Consider the following 15,697-nt stretch of genomic DNA (forward strand, 5'->3'; position numbering starts at 1 on the left):
GAGCAATTCGGCGGTACGTCCACCCGGCCTCCCGCATGCCCACTATATGCCCTCGCTCAATGTCCGTCAACTGCACATACGGTTCACGTCCACGCTGTCGCGGCATGCTACCAGTGTTAAAGACTGCGATGGAGCTCCGTATGCCACGGCAAACTGGCTGACACTGACGGCGGCGGTGCACAAATGCTGTGCAGCTAGCGCCTTTCGACGGCCAACACCGCGGTTCCTGGTGTGTCCGCTGTGCCGTGCGTGTGATCATTGCTTGTACAGCCCTCTCGCAGTGTCCGGAGCAAGTATGGTGGGTCTGACACACCGGTGTCAATGTGTTCTTTTTTCCATTTCCAGGAGTGTATTTGATACGTTTGGCATTTAAGGGTATGTATGTATACAGGGTGTTACAAAAAGGTACGGCCAAACTTTCGGGAAACATTCCTTACACACAAAGAAAGAAAATATGTTATGTGGACATGTATCCGGAAACGCTTACTTTCCATGTTAGAGCTCATTTTATTACTTCTCTTCAAATCACATTAATCATGAAATGGAAACACACAGAAACAGAACGTACCAGCGTGACTTCAAACACTTTGTTACAGGAAATGTTCAAAATGTCCTCCGTTAGCGAGGATACATGCATCCACCCTCCGTCGCATGGAATCCCTGATGCGCTGATGCAGCCCTGGAGAATGGCGTATTGTATCACAGCCGTCCACAATACGAACACGAAGAGTCTCTACATTCGGTACCGGGGTTGCGTAGACAAGAGCTTTCAGATGCCCCCATAAATGAAAGTCGAGAGGGTTGAGGTCAGGAGAGCGTGGAGGCCATGGAATTGGTCCGCCTCTACCTATCCATCGGTCACCGAATCTGTTGTTGAGAATCGTACGAACACTTCGACTGAAATGTGCAGGAGCTCCATCGTGCATCAACCACATGTTGTATCGTACTTGTAAAGACACATGTTCTAGCAGCACAGGAAGAGAATCCCAAATGAAATCATGATAACGTGCTCCATTGAGCGTAGGTGGACGAAACTAAAATGAGCTCTAACATGGAAATTAAGCGTTTCCGGACACATGTCCACATAACATCTTTTCTTTATTTGTGTGTGAGGAATGTTTCCTGAAAGTTTGGCCGTACCTTTTTGTAACACCCTGTATATGTATGCATACGGCTACACGCTGGCCATTTGCAGGTTGCTATTCGACTGATAGGGAAAGGAATTTTAGGGGCAAACAGTTTCTTTCTGTATTTCATCTATCAGGCTCTGTCAGACATCCAGGTAAATGAACAGGTTATTCAATGGTTCAAATGGCTCTGAGTACTATGGGACTTAACTTCTGAGATCATCAGTCCCCTAGAACTTAGAACTACTTAAACGTACCTAACCTTAGGACATCACACACATCCATGCCCGATGCAGGATTCGAACCTGCGACTGTAGCGGTCGCGCGGTTCCTGACTGTAGCGCCTAGAACCGCTCGGCCACTACGGCCGGCTCACAGATTATTATCAAAAGCTTCTAGTTATGGAGCCATATTATAGTGTGGGTACGCTGCTGTCAGTGATGGGCCATTTTTTGTTGCCTATCTGCTGCAGACTTGTACGTGTAGGCTGACTGAATTGAATAAATGTTGAAATACACTGAAGCACCAAAGAAACTGGTATAGGCATGCGTATTCCAATACATTGATGTGTAAGGAGGCAGGATACGGCGCTGCGGTCGGCGACGATTATATAAGCCAACAAGTGTTTGGTGCAGTTGTTAGAACGGTTGCTGCTGCTTCAATGGCAGATTATCAAGATTTAAGTGAGTTTGAACGTGGTATTATAGTCGACGCGCGAGCAGTAGGATACAGCATCTTCGAGGTACGGATGAAGTGAGGATTTTACCGTACGACCATTTCACGAATCTATCGTGAATATCAGGAATCCCGGAAAAATGTCTAATCTACTGCATCACCACGGCCGGAGAAAGATTCTACACAAAAGGGACTACAGACGGTTGAAGAGAATCGTCCAACGTGAGAGAAATGCAACCCTTCTGCAAATTGCTGCTGATTTCAGTACTGGGACATCAGCAAGTGTCAGCGTGCGAACCATTCAACGAAACATTTTCGATATAGGCTTTCGGGGCCGAAGGCCACTCGTGTACCCTTGATGACTGCTCGACAAAGCTTTACGCCTCACCTTGGCTGTTGACGACGGGAAACATGTTGCCTGGTCGGACGAGTCTCGTTTCAAATTGCATCGTGCGGATGGCCGAATACGGTATGGTGACAACTTCATGGACCCTGCATGTCAGCAGAGGATTGTTCAAGCTGGTGGAGGCTCTGTAATGGTGCGGGGTGTGTGCAGTTGGAGTGATATGGGACCCATGATACGTCAAGATACGACTCTTATATCTGACCCGTACATAAGCATTCTCTCTGATCGCCTGCATCCATTCATCTCCATCCTCCATTCCGACGGAATTGGGCGATTGCGACAATGCATATGGCCAGAGTGGCTCAAGGAACACTCTCCTGAGTTCAAACTTTTCCGCTGGCCACCAAACTAACCAAACGTGAACATCATTTAATATATCTGGGATGCCTTGCAACATACTGCTCTACCCTCGTACTCCTAAGCAATTATGGAGAGCTCTGCAGATTTCATGGTGTCAGTTCCCTCCGCTCAGAGATCAGCCGAGTCCATGCCACATCGTGTTGTGGCACTTCTGCGTGCTCACGGGCGCCCAACACGATATTATGCACGTGTACCAGTTTCACTGGCTCTTCAGTGAAATTAAAGAATGTTTTTAAAGGAAACCTAAGAATTTATTCTGAATGACTTTCATTAGCTAAGAGCTACCTTCATGTCGCCTACTCTTCAACTAGTAGGGGCATCAGCTGTTCATAGGAACATGAATTCGAAGCGACATAATTTAGATCTTCCTTCTTACGACCGGGAGAGCGGCTCTCTGACCCCACGCCCCTCCTATCCGCATCCTCCTCCGAGGATGACACGGCGGTCGGATGGTCCCAGTAGGCCCCTCGTGGCCTGAAGAGGGAGTGAGTGCTAAAAGTTTAATCTCTGCTACTTTCGAGTTTGTTATATTTTGGAGCTGGCATTGTCTATAAATTGATCTTTTTTTCATACTTTCATCCACTAATAGCTTACGGCGTAAAATGAGAGTTAACTCACTATAAACGAAAAACTTTTCTTTTTCATAGAGGAATGTCGGTCGAATATGTGGCTTCCGCCTCAGGAGCTGTTGGAGGCATCTCTTTGAACAGATTTATGGTACATTTATCCCATTATGTAGATTGTTCCCAAGAATAGATGTAATAGATAACGAAATTAGTAGGAAACAGGAAATGAAATCACATCTCCTTGGCGACTCCTATTCCACACAAGAATTTCTGAATACATGAAGAGTATGGTGTACGCCAGTGCGTCTTGTGGTGTGTGTGTGTGTGTGTGTGTGTGTGTGTGTGTGTGTGTGTGTGTTTTCAAGGAAATGAAAGGCATTGAGCTTTAAATCACTGAAAACAGGGAAAAAATAAGAAACAATGTATATGACCAGCAAACCGTCATATCAGCAAATGTCCTGCGACAGTTAGACGTGGTAAATACAGAGCAGAGAACATCCAAATAACGAACTGATTATTTAACAGTGGGGTAGGTAATGTGTCTGTTATCTGGAGGGAGCTGAGTACAGACTAAAGCGTATGCGTGACTGACTAATTCCTCGTCGCACGAAAGTGTCCCCTGTCTTAAAGCGCTAATCGCTTGAAAGTCAGCTTGCCCTTTTCTCGCACGACATCCTGTAAAGCATTCATGAAACACGACAGACCGATTCCACATTCCCAGATTTCCGGTAATCGTTTGACACGGTGGCTCACTATAGATTGTTACCGTAGATCTGACCATACGGAACAGGTTCTCCGTTGTAAGAGTGGCTCGAAGAGTTCTTGGGTAATAGAACCCATTGCCTGGTCCTAAACGACGAGAGTTCATCAAAGACCAGTCATAGTTCCGCAGGGAAGTGCGATAGGATAGCTTTTATTCTCTATATACGTATACGATGTGACGGAGTGGGTGAGCAGTAGTCTGCGACTTTTTGCTAATGGAGCTGCAAGTGTACCAGAAATTGTTGTCGGTGAGTGTCTGTAGGAGGATCCCGGGTACTTTGGTGTGATGAAGCAGAGCTTTCACTAAATGCATAAAAATGTAAGTTAATATAGATGAATAGGCAAACAATATTGTAATATTCGAATAGAGAACTGGTGATGTAATTGCATACAATCACTTCGATCAAATATCTGAGTGTAGCGTTGAAAAGAGCTATAAATAGGGACGAGTAGGTAGGAACGGCAGTAGGGAAGGCGAATGGTGGATTTCGGGTTCCTAGGAGAATTCTAGGAAAAGTGCAGCTCATCTATGAAAGGAACTATGTGTAGAGAACTAGTGTGGCCATTTCTCGACCACATCTTTTCGCGAAATAGCACTGACAAATTTGAGAGAACTGGCACTTTTGGCAGACCGCAGATGGATTCTATGAAGGATAAGACACATTTAAAATGAGTGCCGTGAAGAACAGGTAAGATAGATTATGATTCGTCGGAGTTATATAGAAAGTCGTTTACTCCTCGCACGTAGTGGTACTCTCCGCCATGTGCCGTATGGTGAATTCGGAGTATGTATGTAGGTGTAGAAAAGCACGTACGGTCTTCATTATGAAAGTCGTTTGTGTGACTGAGAAGTCGAAAAATCTGTGAAATTCACCCAGTGTCCACCTTTCTCGCTCCCGAAGAGATTTCGTATTGTTTTATGTATATATTGCCTTTGTTTGCCTTTTCACTGTCAATGAATTCTTCTGAAATTACACAAAGTACTCCAGAAAATTAAGGATTTCTAAAATGTTAAAACACTTTCGGAGCTACAAGTTGATCGTGTAACTAGGAACAAATATTCCATTAATATTCAAAAGTGTAGCAATTGAGAAAATCTTATCAGTACTGCAATAACCAAACTATAGATTACATTATTACTTTACTACAAGCCAATAATCACAAAGTGAAATTAAATTAAGCAGAAGTATTATTAAAAACAGCTACAAAATGGTTCAAATGGCACTGAGCACTATGGGACTCAACTGCTGTGGTCATAAGTCCCCTAGAACTTAGAACTACTTAAACCTAATTAACCTAAAGACATCACACACATCCAAGCCCGAGGCAGGATTCGAACCTACGACCGTAGCGGTCGCGCGGTTCCAGACTGGAGCGCCCAGAACCGCTCGGTCACTCCGGCCGCTAAAAACAGCTACAAGTTAAATATAATTTAAAACTGAAGATACTGAAAACTAATACAAATTTCCATTCTCAGGTGAGACAAAACTGGTAAGACAATATCAGATGTTACGTGGTAATGAATCCCCTTAAGTTTCAAGGTACGAGAACGTGGCTTAACTATCCATACGTTACATAGGTAATCCCAGAAATGTTGCGACAAGCTTCGAGGGGCTGTAGAGGGTGTCCTGAGGAACAAATCGAGGATAGGAACCCGTGTCTGGAAACGTCACCCAACGACGCTGCAGAGCGTCGAAGCTATAAGCGCCGATGTTTGTCATTAGGCCAATCTCTCGGCAGCAAACGTAAGTTTGTATGCTGAAGGACTGTAGGCGTAACATTTCGTAATGTTTGTTATTCAGTGGTCGCGACTGACTGCCACGGTCGCCAATGGAGAAAGTGCACCTTGCTGCTGCGTACAAAGACCTGATGTCCATGAATGCAAAGCTCTGTTGCCTTGGTGGATGACGGTTCCGGACACGGGTTTCTATCTGCAGTTTATTTTTCTCCTGGATACCAAAAATGATGCGATATTTTAGAGGGACGCTTCGCCAGAAGATGACAAGGCTGATACTCATCGAAACGCTCCGGACAATGGAGTCACCCGGATCGAAGCCGGAGATGATTTGATAAGTAGTACACGTTGTCCCGTGTCTGGCAAAAACAAAACTGTATAAAACGTCGGAAACTGCTTATAGCGATCCCTAATGCGAGTTCCATCACGTGTCTATAAAACCTGCGACTAAACTGAAGTACTGACCGATTAACATGTCTCTCAGGCTACAGTAACCTCTAGTTGCAACAGTCTCCCCCCACTCTCTTCAGACAATGCGCCGCGCTTGTACATCAATAGTCTTAGCGTGGGAACACAAGTGTAACCACCTTTCTAAAATTCGAACGTACGTACCTTCAGTCATTTTGGATATTTCGTAAATATAGTGATTACACTGTGCGCACTGTTTGTGTAAAAGATTATATCAACCTCTAGTTTCAGCGGGTTGTTGAAGTAATGACCCATTTTAGAATCAGGGAAGTTTTCAGCTGAATTACAAGCGAACTGATTCTGAGATTGTGGAAGCATGAACTGAGAATATATGGCAGGGGATTTTCAGTTCCAGCATTACCACTGCAACCAAAGGAATCTTCCTGAAAACCTTGACAGAAGCGGGAGATGGGAACTGTTTTTGAATTAATCCTTGACAGATGGAGCCCGCTCAAGAAGTATGAAACCCCAATGGGCGTTAGTGCATATCTTTCACTGTGCACTTAGCAGAATTGGCTATGTGCTCAACACGTCCAGTATACCTACGTATGACGTTGGTGACCTCCTGCCTCGCTGCTCTTTTCCTTTGCGAAATATAATCACCGAGTACGTGACATTAGCGACGTAATACGTTGAATTTGCGGACATTTTAAATAGCTGTCACTCAAAGCTTATAGAATCCGCTTATGGAATCGGCTCTAGCAAACAAGCGTATTGTGCAGCTCCAAGTTCACACATGTTAAAATATTCAGGACTATTACACAGTTGTCAGATTTCTTACTTATAACCAACGTGTTGCTCCCATCTACGGCGGAGAATTTCAAGAGGAGTTGTAGCCAAGGTCCAATGCACGCAGTGGCTCGCTCCGTTTCCGCGTGATACCGCACACCTCAAATTTTTGAATTCTCGAGGAGGGGAGAAACATATATTTCAGCCGTTGCGGAAACGCTCTGCGGTCAGAAGTGCAGCGGATTCGTTTGGATAAGACTGACGCACTGGCAGCCACTAGCGGATTCCATGAAAGCCAGTTCATAGAGGCCATGGTGGTTGTTAAACGCCACAATAACATTTTTCGGGCCGGCCGTTGTGGCCGAGCGGTTCTAGACGCTTCAATCTGAACCGCGTGACCGTCACGGTCGTAGGTTCGAATCCTGCCTCCGGTATGGATGTGTGTGATATCCTTAGGTTAGTTAGGTTTAAGTAGTTCTAAGTTCTAGGGTACTGATGACCTCAGATGTTAAACCCCATAGTGTTCAGAACCATTTGAACATTTTTCGGGAGGAGTAGAATGTGTAACTACCATCCGTGCTATTTGTAACGCTGTAGTACTTACTCGATGGAGTCGACGATGCCATTGCCAATGCCAGTAATGTCCACCTCGTTGAATTCCAGGTTTAGGGAGACTGGCCGGTCAGGTGAGTCATTGATTTTGATTTGCGTAAAGTGCAACGGGTCAAGTGGCGGAAGGCCGAGACTCGGAATACCTGGAAAGGAACAGTGCATTTGAACGGGATGTCAGATGCGATACAGCACTAGTAAATAAATAATGTGGATCAGCAATTGAACTGATTCAACAGTTCTATAGTGCCGAGATCCCACTAGTTGGAGAAAAAAACAGAATTGATGATTCGGAAGAAATAACAGCATTGTCGCGACATATGTATGAACTACTGCACTACATAGCACAGTAAGCTGCGACTTGATTGTGTCCTGGGTGTCCACAAAAATTTATCCAAGAGGTGTACAAATATAAAGTGTCAGTAACTGATGCAGTTAATTCGGTTAATCTGAAAAGTATTAGTTCACCAAGAACTAAATATTACACGAGATATACGCAACGTATTATATCACAGAGGAGAGATACGTGTCCACGCAATAAAGGATGTTTATAACACTTAATTGTTGAAAAGGTAAGTAACTTATAGAAATATTTGATACAGCATTGAGTGCAGTACATCTCCAAGTTTTATTTACAAAGTTTAATTTCGGATACCTTTTGTAGCACGACAAATATCCCATCCTTAATCATTTCCCTACCAAATACTAAGAAACGAGGTCACAATGTCTGATGGAACTGCTTGTGTTATTCATTGCCGCCGCCCATCGACTATGCCGGAAGCGGAAGAACAAACAGTCTGTATTTTAGATAATTCCATACACAGAATTCCACTGCAGTTAAATCAGGTGACCGAGGTGGCCACCAAGTCCAAACCGACTAGGCGACAACTTTACGATGACAATGTGGTAGAGCGCCAACTTGTTGGAAAATAAATTATGTGCACATATCCTGTTGTAATATAGGCGTTAGATAATGTTCAAGAGTGTCCAGGTACGATATGCCAATTACAGCTGACTAAGAGACTGCTGGCCGACGCTGACTGAGCGCCCTGTGTGGTACGTGGGCAGTTTCAGTGAAGCGATTGTGCAAATGAATTACAGTTTGTCTTTGATATGGTCGCTTGGCTTGAAATATTTAGTGCTGAGTTGTCTCCGAACTGTAGTAGCGGATTTGGATTCATTAAACCATAAACAATACTACACACACTATGCAGCGTTATACGACTACTAGATAGTTGTTGGAATAACTGATTCGAGCATGCCACCTACCAGAAACGTCTGGACGTAAAAGTGTTAGGTAGGAATGAAACTTTAATATGTACTGCATCCAGTGCTCTATCAAAGGTTTCCGTATGTTTTTTACCCCTTTCACAATTAAAGTTACTTTACCACAGCTCATTTAAAAGCATCCAGTATAATTTTGAAGTATATTTGTAGATTACCGTGATACCCAAAACAAGGCATATTTCGTTACATTATGGAAAGCTGCATGGGTACCTTCGAGAAATGAAACAGGGAAGGCAGCATAGCTTCTTACATGTAAAAAGGCAAGTTGTAGTAGAAGTCATTAGATAACTGACATACAAAATTTAAATGTCGAAAGGAGAAAATACACACATCAAAAAAGTTTTGCATCACCTCGGTTCCGAGATTTCCGGAATATAAATCAACATAAACATCATTTCCGCCCTTTTTATTGCACATGAAAACCACACATGTTGTACCATCATACAACGAGACCTTTAAGAGGTGGTGGTCCAGATTGCTGTACACACTGGTATCTCTAAAACACAGTAGCACGTCCTCTTGCATTGATGCATGCCTGTATTCGTCGTGTCATACTGTCCACGAGTTCATTAAGGCACTGTTGGTCCAGATTGTCCCACTCCTCAGCGGCGATACGGCGTAGATCCCTCGGAGAGGTTGGTGGCTCACATCGTCCATAAAAGGCCCTTGTCAATCTACCCCAGAATGTTCGATAGGGTTCAAGTCTTGAGAACATGCTGGCCACTCTAGTCGAGCAATGTCTTTATCCCGATGAAAGTCATTCACAAGATGTGCAAGATGGAGGCGCGAATTGTCGTCCATGAAGACAAATGCCTCGCAAATATGCTGCCGATATGGTTGCACTAACGGTCAGAGGCTTACATTCACATATCGTACAGCCGTTATGGTGCCTTCCTTGACCACCAGCGGCGTACATCGCCCCTACATAATGCTACCCCAAAACAGTAGGGAACCTAAACCTTGCTTCTCTAGCTGGACCGTGTATCTAAGGCGTTCAGCCTTATAAGGTTCCCTTCAAACACGTCTGACGATTGTGTGGTTGAATGCATATGCGACACTCATCGGTGAAGAGAACGTGATGCCAATCCTGAGCGGTCCATTCGGCATGTTGTTGGGCCCATCCGTATCGCGCTGCTTGATGTCGTGGTTGCACAGACGGACCTCGCCAAGGGCGTTGGGAGTGAAGTTGCGCATCATGCAGATTATTGCGCACAGTTTGAGTAGTATCACGACGTCCTGTGGCTGCACGAAAAGCGTTACTCAACATGTTGGCGTTGCTGTCAGGGTTCCTCCGAGCCATAATCCGCAGGTAGCGGTCATCCACTGCAGTAGTAGCCCTTGGGTGGCCTGAGTGAGGCATGTCATCGACAGTTCCTTTCTCTCTGTATCGCCTCAATGTCCGAACAACATCGCTTTGGTTCATTCCAAGACGCCTGGACATTTTCCCTGCTGTGAGCCCTTCCTAGCACAAAGTAACAAAGCGGATGCGATTTAACCGCGGTACTGACCGTCTACGCACGGTTGAACTACAGACAATACGAGTCGTGTACCTCCTTCCTGATGGAATGACTGAAACTGATCGCCTGTCGAACCGTCTAATAGGTGCTGCTCATGCAGGGTTGTTTACATCTTTGGGCAGGTTTAGTGACATCTCTGAACAGTCAAAGGGACTGTGTCTGTGATACATCCACAGTCAACGACTCTCTTCAGGAGTTCTGGGAACCGAGGCCTGGCAAAACTTTTGTTGATGTGTAGATATAGATGCAGAAAATGAAGCAGGCAGTACAAACAACGAACAACCAAGATTGATGCACATTGTAAAATTGCTTGGTAGGCATAGCAGGTGAACAAAAGAAAGACTGGTGAGACTTACATAACTTGGCGAAAGATAGATGCCGCCCACAAAATACTATCGAGTCAAGTGGGAAAGTTAAGCAATTGTATGAATATCAAGAGCTCAGGTACGAAGCCAGTAAAGAAAGGAAGCCTTAGAGGTACAAGGGATATATAGAGGGTCAATGTAAGGAGAACAAACTTGACGACAGTATTACAAGAGGAAGAACAGGTGGAAATGTGATGGGAGATTTGATACTAAGAGTGCAATTGGATGTACCATTAAAACGCCTAAGTGTAAACAAGTAATCTAGAGTTTACGACATTCTTTCAGAATTATTGAGATACTTGGGAGAGCCAATCGTGAGAAAATTAATTCACCTGTTGTGAAAAACATACACTCCTGGAAATTGAAATAAGAACACCGTGAATTCATTGTCCCAGGAAGGGGAAACTTTATTGACACATTCCTGGGGTCAGATACATCACATGATCACACTGACAGAACCACAGGCACATAGACACAGGCAACAGAGCATGCACAATGTCGGCACTAGTACAGTGTATATCCACCTTTTGCAGCAATGCAGGCTGCTATTCTCCCATGGAGACGATCGTAGAGATGCTGGATGTAGTCCTGTGGAACGGTTTGCCATGCCATTTCCACCTGGCGCCTCAGTTGGACCAGCGTTCGTGCTGGACGTGCAGACCGCGTGAGACGACGCTTCATCCAGTCCCAAACATGCTCAATGGGGGACAGATCCGGAGATCTTGCTGGCCAGGGTAGTTGACTTACACCTTCTAGAGCACGTTGGGTGGCACGGGATACATGCGGACGTGCATTGTCCTGTTGGAACAACAGGTTCCCTTGCCGGTCTAGGAATGGTAGAACGATGGGTTCGATGACGGTTTGGATGTACCGTGCACTATTCAGTGTCCCCTCGACGATCACCAGTGGTGTACGGCCAGTGTAGGAGATCGCTCCCCACACCATGATGCCGGGTGTTGCCCTGTGTGCCTCGGTCGTACGCAGTCCTGATTGTGGCGCTCACCTGCACGGCGCCAAACACGCATACGACCATCATTGGCACCAAGGCAGAAGCGACTCTCATCGCTGAAGACGACACGTCTCCATTCGTCCCTCCATTCACGCCTGTCGCGATACCACTGGAGGCTGGCTGCACGATGTTGGGGCGTGAGCGGAAGACGGCCTAACGGTGTGCGGGACCTTAGCCCAGCTTCGTGGAGACGGTTGCGAATGGTCCTCGCCGATACCCCAGGAGCAACAGTGTCCCTAATTTGCTGGGAAGTGGCGGTGCGGTCCCCTACGGCACTGCGTAGGATCCTACGGTCTTGGCGTGCATCCATGCGTCGCTGCGGTCCGGTCCCAGGTCGACGGGCACGTGCACCTTCCGCCGACCACTGTCGACAACATCGATGTACTGTGGAGACCTCACGCCCCACGTGTTGAGCAATTCGGCGGTACGTCCACCCGGCCTCCCGCATGCCCACTATACGCCCTCGCTCAAAGTCCGTCAACTGCACATACGGTTCACGTCCACGCTGTCGCGGCATGCTACCAGTGTTAAAGACTGCGATGGAGCTCCGTATGCCACGGCAAACTGGCTGACACTGACGGCGGCGGTGCACAAATGCTGCGCAGCTAGCGCCATTCGACGGCCAACACCGCGGTTCCTGGTGTGTCCGCTGTGCCGTGCGTGTGATCATTGCTTGTACAGCCCTCTCGCAGTGTCCGGAGCAAGTATGGTGGGTCTGACACACCGGTGTCAATGTGTTCTTTTTTCCATTTCCAGGAGTGTATTTACAGATCGATGCAAAAACTGGTAATTGTCTACGTTGGACAACATCAGTTTGGATTCCTGCGAGATATACGAACACGCGAGGTAATACTGACCAATAACTCATCATAGAAGATAGCTTTAAGAAAGGTGGAAAAATGTTTATAGCATTATAGATTTATAGAAAGCTTTTAACACTGTGGTCTGGAGTACATTTTTTGGAATTTTGGTGGTAGCAGGGAGAAAACGCAAAGAGGGAAAGGATATTTACAACTTGTATAGGAACCACAGTGTAGTTGTAAAAGTGGAAGGGAATGCAAGAGAGGCAAAGTTGACAAGTGAGACTGGATTGCACCCTATCCCCGCTGTTACACAATGTTCACAATGAGCAGGATGTGCAGGAAAGCAATGAGAAATTGATAAAAGGAGTTACATTTCAGGAGAAAAATAAACACTTTACAGTTTACTCTTGACATTGCGTCTCTGACAGAGATCCCTGCAGACTTCAAAGAGCAGTTGAATGAAACGGATAGTACTGTGAAAAGAAATTTTAAGACGCATACAAATAAAAAATAAGTATATCAGGCGATGCACAGGGAACTAGTTTAGGAAATGAACTGATAAAGTAGTAGATGAGTTTTGTTCTGTAGCTAGCAAAATAACTGATGATGGCCAAAATAGGGAAAAATTCAAAATACAGACTGACAATAGCAAGAAAAGCATTCCCTGAAAAAGAAGTTGTTAACATCTAATATCAATGAGAAAGTTGTTTCTGAAGGAACTTGTGTGGTGTGCATATCTGTATGACGTGATCGTGGACGATACGCACTTCTGACAGGAAGATCATATAAGCTTTAGAAATATGATGCTACAGAAGAATGCTGAAGACTTGATGCATAGATCAATTAACGAGTGAATATGAACAGAAAAGAAATTTATGTCACAACTTTATTACAAGAAGGGATCAATTAGCAGGACACATCTTGAGGCATCACTGAACTGTCATTTTGGTAATGGGAGGATTGGTTCGGCATAAAAATTGTAGTGGGAGAGCGTGGCTTGAATTCGATAAGTAGATACAAATGGATGTATTTTATGGTTTCTATGCAGAGATGAAGAAACTTGCACAAGATAGACAAGCATGGAGAGTTCCATCATACCACTCTTTGGACTGAAGACTACATGCAAAGTTTATCTTTCTATGTTATCAACGCAATTTTAGATATCACCTTTTTGACCTAACAATGCTAAATTACATCTCTATGATTAAATCTAGAATATCAAATGGGTTACTAAATAAATCTAAAATACATTTTTATACATTAATATTTTTGTGTTTTTATTCGTGTAACAATGTTATTTAGGCACTAAAATAAGACAAAACTAAAACTGGAAAGCACAGAAATGAGAAATTCTTGTTGGCTGTCAACACGTATGACTTATAAAATCTGCCATTGGGCAGTGTGGATACATCAATTTTTAAAAATACTTTACTGAACTTTGATATGATCTGCAGCACACTTTGCTTACAAAACTTCACGCCTGAATGTGTTACTAGATTTATTGCGTTATTTTCGTGCACTCAGTTTATTAATGTCGCTTGACATAATTAATATATATATGGTGCCTGTGCATTCGGACACATGCAAAAGATCAGACACCATTTTGATTCTCCAGCCACTATGAGTGAAGACGCAAAGGAATTAATGACATTAGCTGCCAGTGGGCTTTGATTTAAATCAAAGGAGAAAGCTGAATATTTGTGCTGGGCAGATGTGCTGACCACTGCGCCATCCAGACACAGTCGTCATCGCAGCTGCATGAACTACCCTAGCAAGCCTTCCATCAGACCTAAATTCTCAACTCACCCACACAATACTGATGTATTGCTCCCTGTTCATTAGCCTATTTACTCGCTGTGTTTCAGTAATTCTCGAAGGAATTCGAACGGGGTTTACATCTGCACTGAAGTGATCAACTGGTCGTCCTCACCTTAACAGCGTATGAGGTGTCTCTTGTTTTGTATATATTGGACATGTGATTCCCCCATACTGGTCACAGAAATGTGCTCCCAACGCTGAGCCTGGCATCACTCTTAACGTAAGGGTTTCAGAGCATTCCTTTACGCTAAACTTGCAGTCTGAAACGCGTTCTTGTGTCATCCTAACATAATATTATTACACATAGCCGCACTGAGGAGAGTGTTGGTTTTATACTGAGTTTGAGTGCTGGAGAAGATTTTCTTAGCTTTCTCTCTTGCACGCTCTGAGGCAACGAGCTATTGCTTGTTTGCGCTTCAGTTCTTCCGAGTGTTGACGTTGGTGACACCATCACTGTGTACTCCACTTACCATCATTGTAGGTTTTATTAAAAATATTTTATTCCGGCGCTTAATTAGTATTCTGCTGCGGAACACGGCATTTTTGTTTGGGGCAAGACCTATCAATTCAAGGTATTGCCATTTGGGCTGACCATAAATGTTTCTGTTTTTTTCACAGTGTTAGACCAGGTACATGAACCTGAGATAAGTGCAAAAATTACTGTATATATTGATGACATACTAACTGCCACTTCCACCTGGCATGGGCATTGTAAATTATTAAATGAGACGTTTCAAGCATTCACGAAATAGCGCATGATACTTAGGGGGCTTGACTCTGAGAATGAGCATCTGTGAAGTGAGAAATTACGATTCTGGTGTTTCTTCTCACAAATGAAGGTGACAAACCTGATACAGAAATATTATGTAGCATAAAAGGTTGTACCAAACCTAAAAATAGAAAAAAACTGATCCATTTTCTGGGACTTCCTACTTTTGCAGAAATTATGTGCCAGGGAAAATATTCAGTTATAGAAACTCTAACAGACTGCTGATCCTAAACCAAAATTATGAATTGGATGACCAATGTCAAAAAGCAATCGAGAATTTGAAAGAACACTTAGTGAATATACAACGAAACATCGTCCAGCTTTGAGCAGACCTTCCCATATGCGAACAGATAGAAGTGAGTATGGTTTAAGAGGGACACGTTTTGAAAATAAGAGAAGAACAAACGTATTTAAATAGTTATTTCAAGTGGTTCTAGCCATTTTTTTTTTGTTTTCAAAAATTTAGAATACATCTCCGGAGGCATATGTCGCATGTGTACACGCACCAGCGAGCAGTAACTGTCAGTGAAGAAATTCAGATTGGTTCATGAAAGAGTATGATGGTGCTCACTGTACTTACAGCAGTTTCAATATAAAATCAAATGAATACATTATAAGACGCCACAATGCTGACAAGACTTTCTCATAAGATGTATGTAATGTTAACAAGAGGTTTCTCCAGCCTTTCGCAA

At 44.2% G+C, this 15,697-nt stretch overlaps 1 protein-coding gene across 1 annotated transcript in view; it reads right to left on the bottom strand.

The window, feature by feature from the left end:
- LOC126100214 (protein takeout-like) overlaps positions 1-15,697 on the bottom strand; it is a 61,928-nt gene that overhangs the window by 15,113 nt on the left and 31,118 nt on the right. Inside the window, exon 3 of the mRNA XM_049910776.1 lies at positions 7,433-7,583. Coding sequence (XP_049766733.1) covers positions 7,433-7,583 — 151 coding nt within the window. The remainder of the gene's footprint in view (positions 1-7,432; positions 7,584-15,697) is intronic.

The sequence above is a fragment of the Schistocerca cancellata genome, chromosome 9, assembly GCF_023864275.1.
Source record: "Schistocerca cancellata isolate TAMUIC-IGC-003103 chromosome 9, iqSchCanc2.1, whole genome shotgun sequence".
Classification (NCBI taxonomy): Eukaryota; Metazoa; Arthropoda; class Insecta; order Orthoptera; family Acrididae; genus Schistocerca; species Schistocerca cancellata.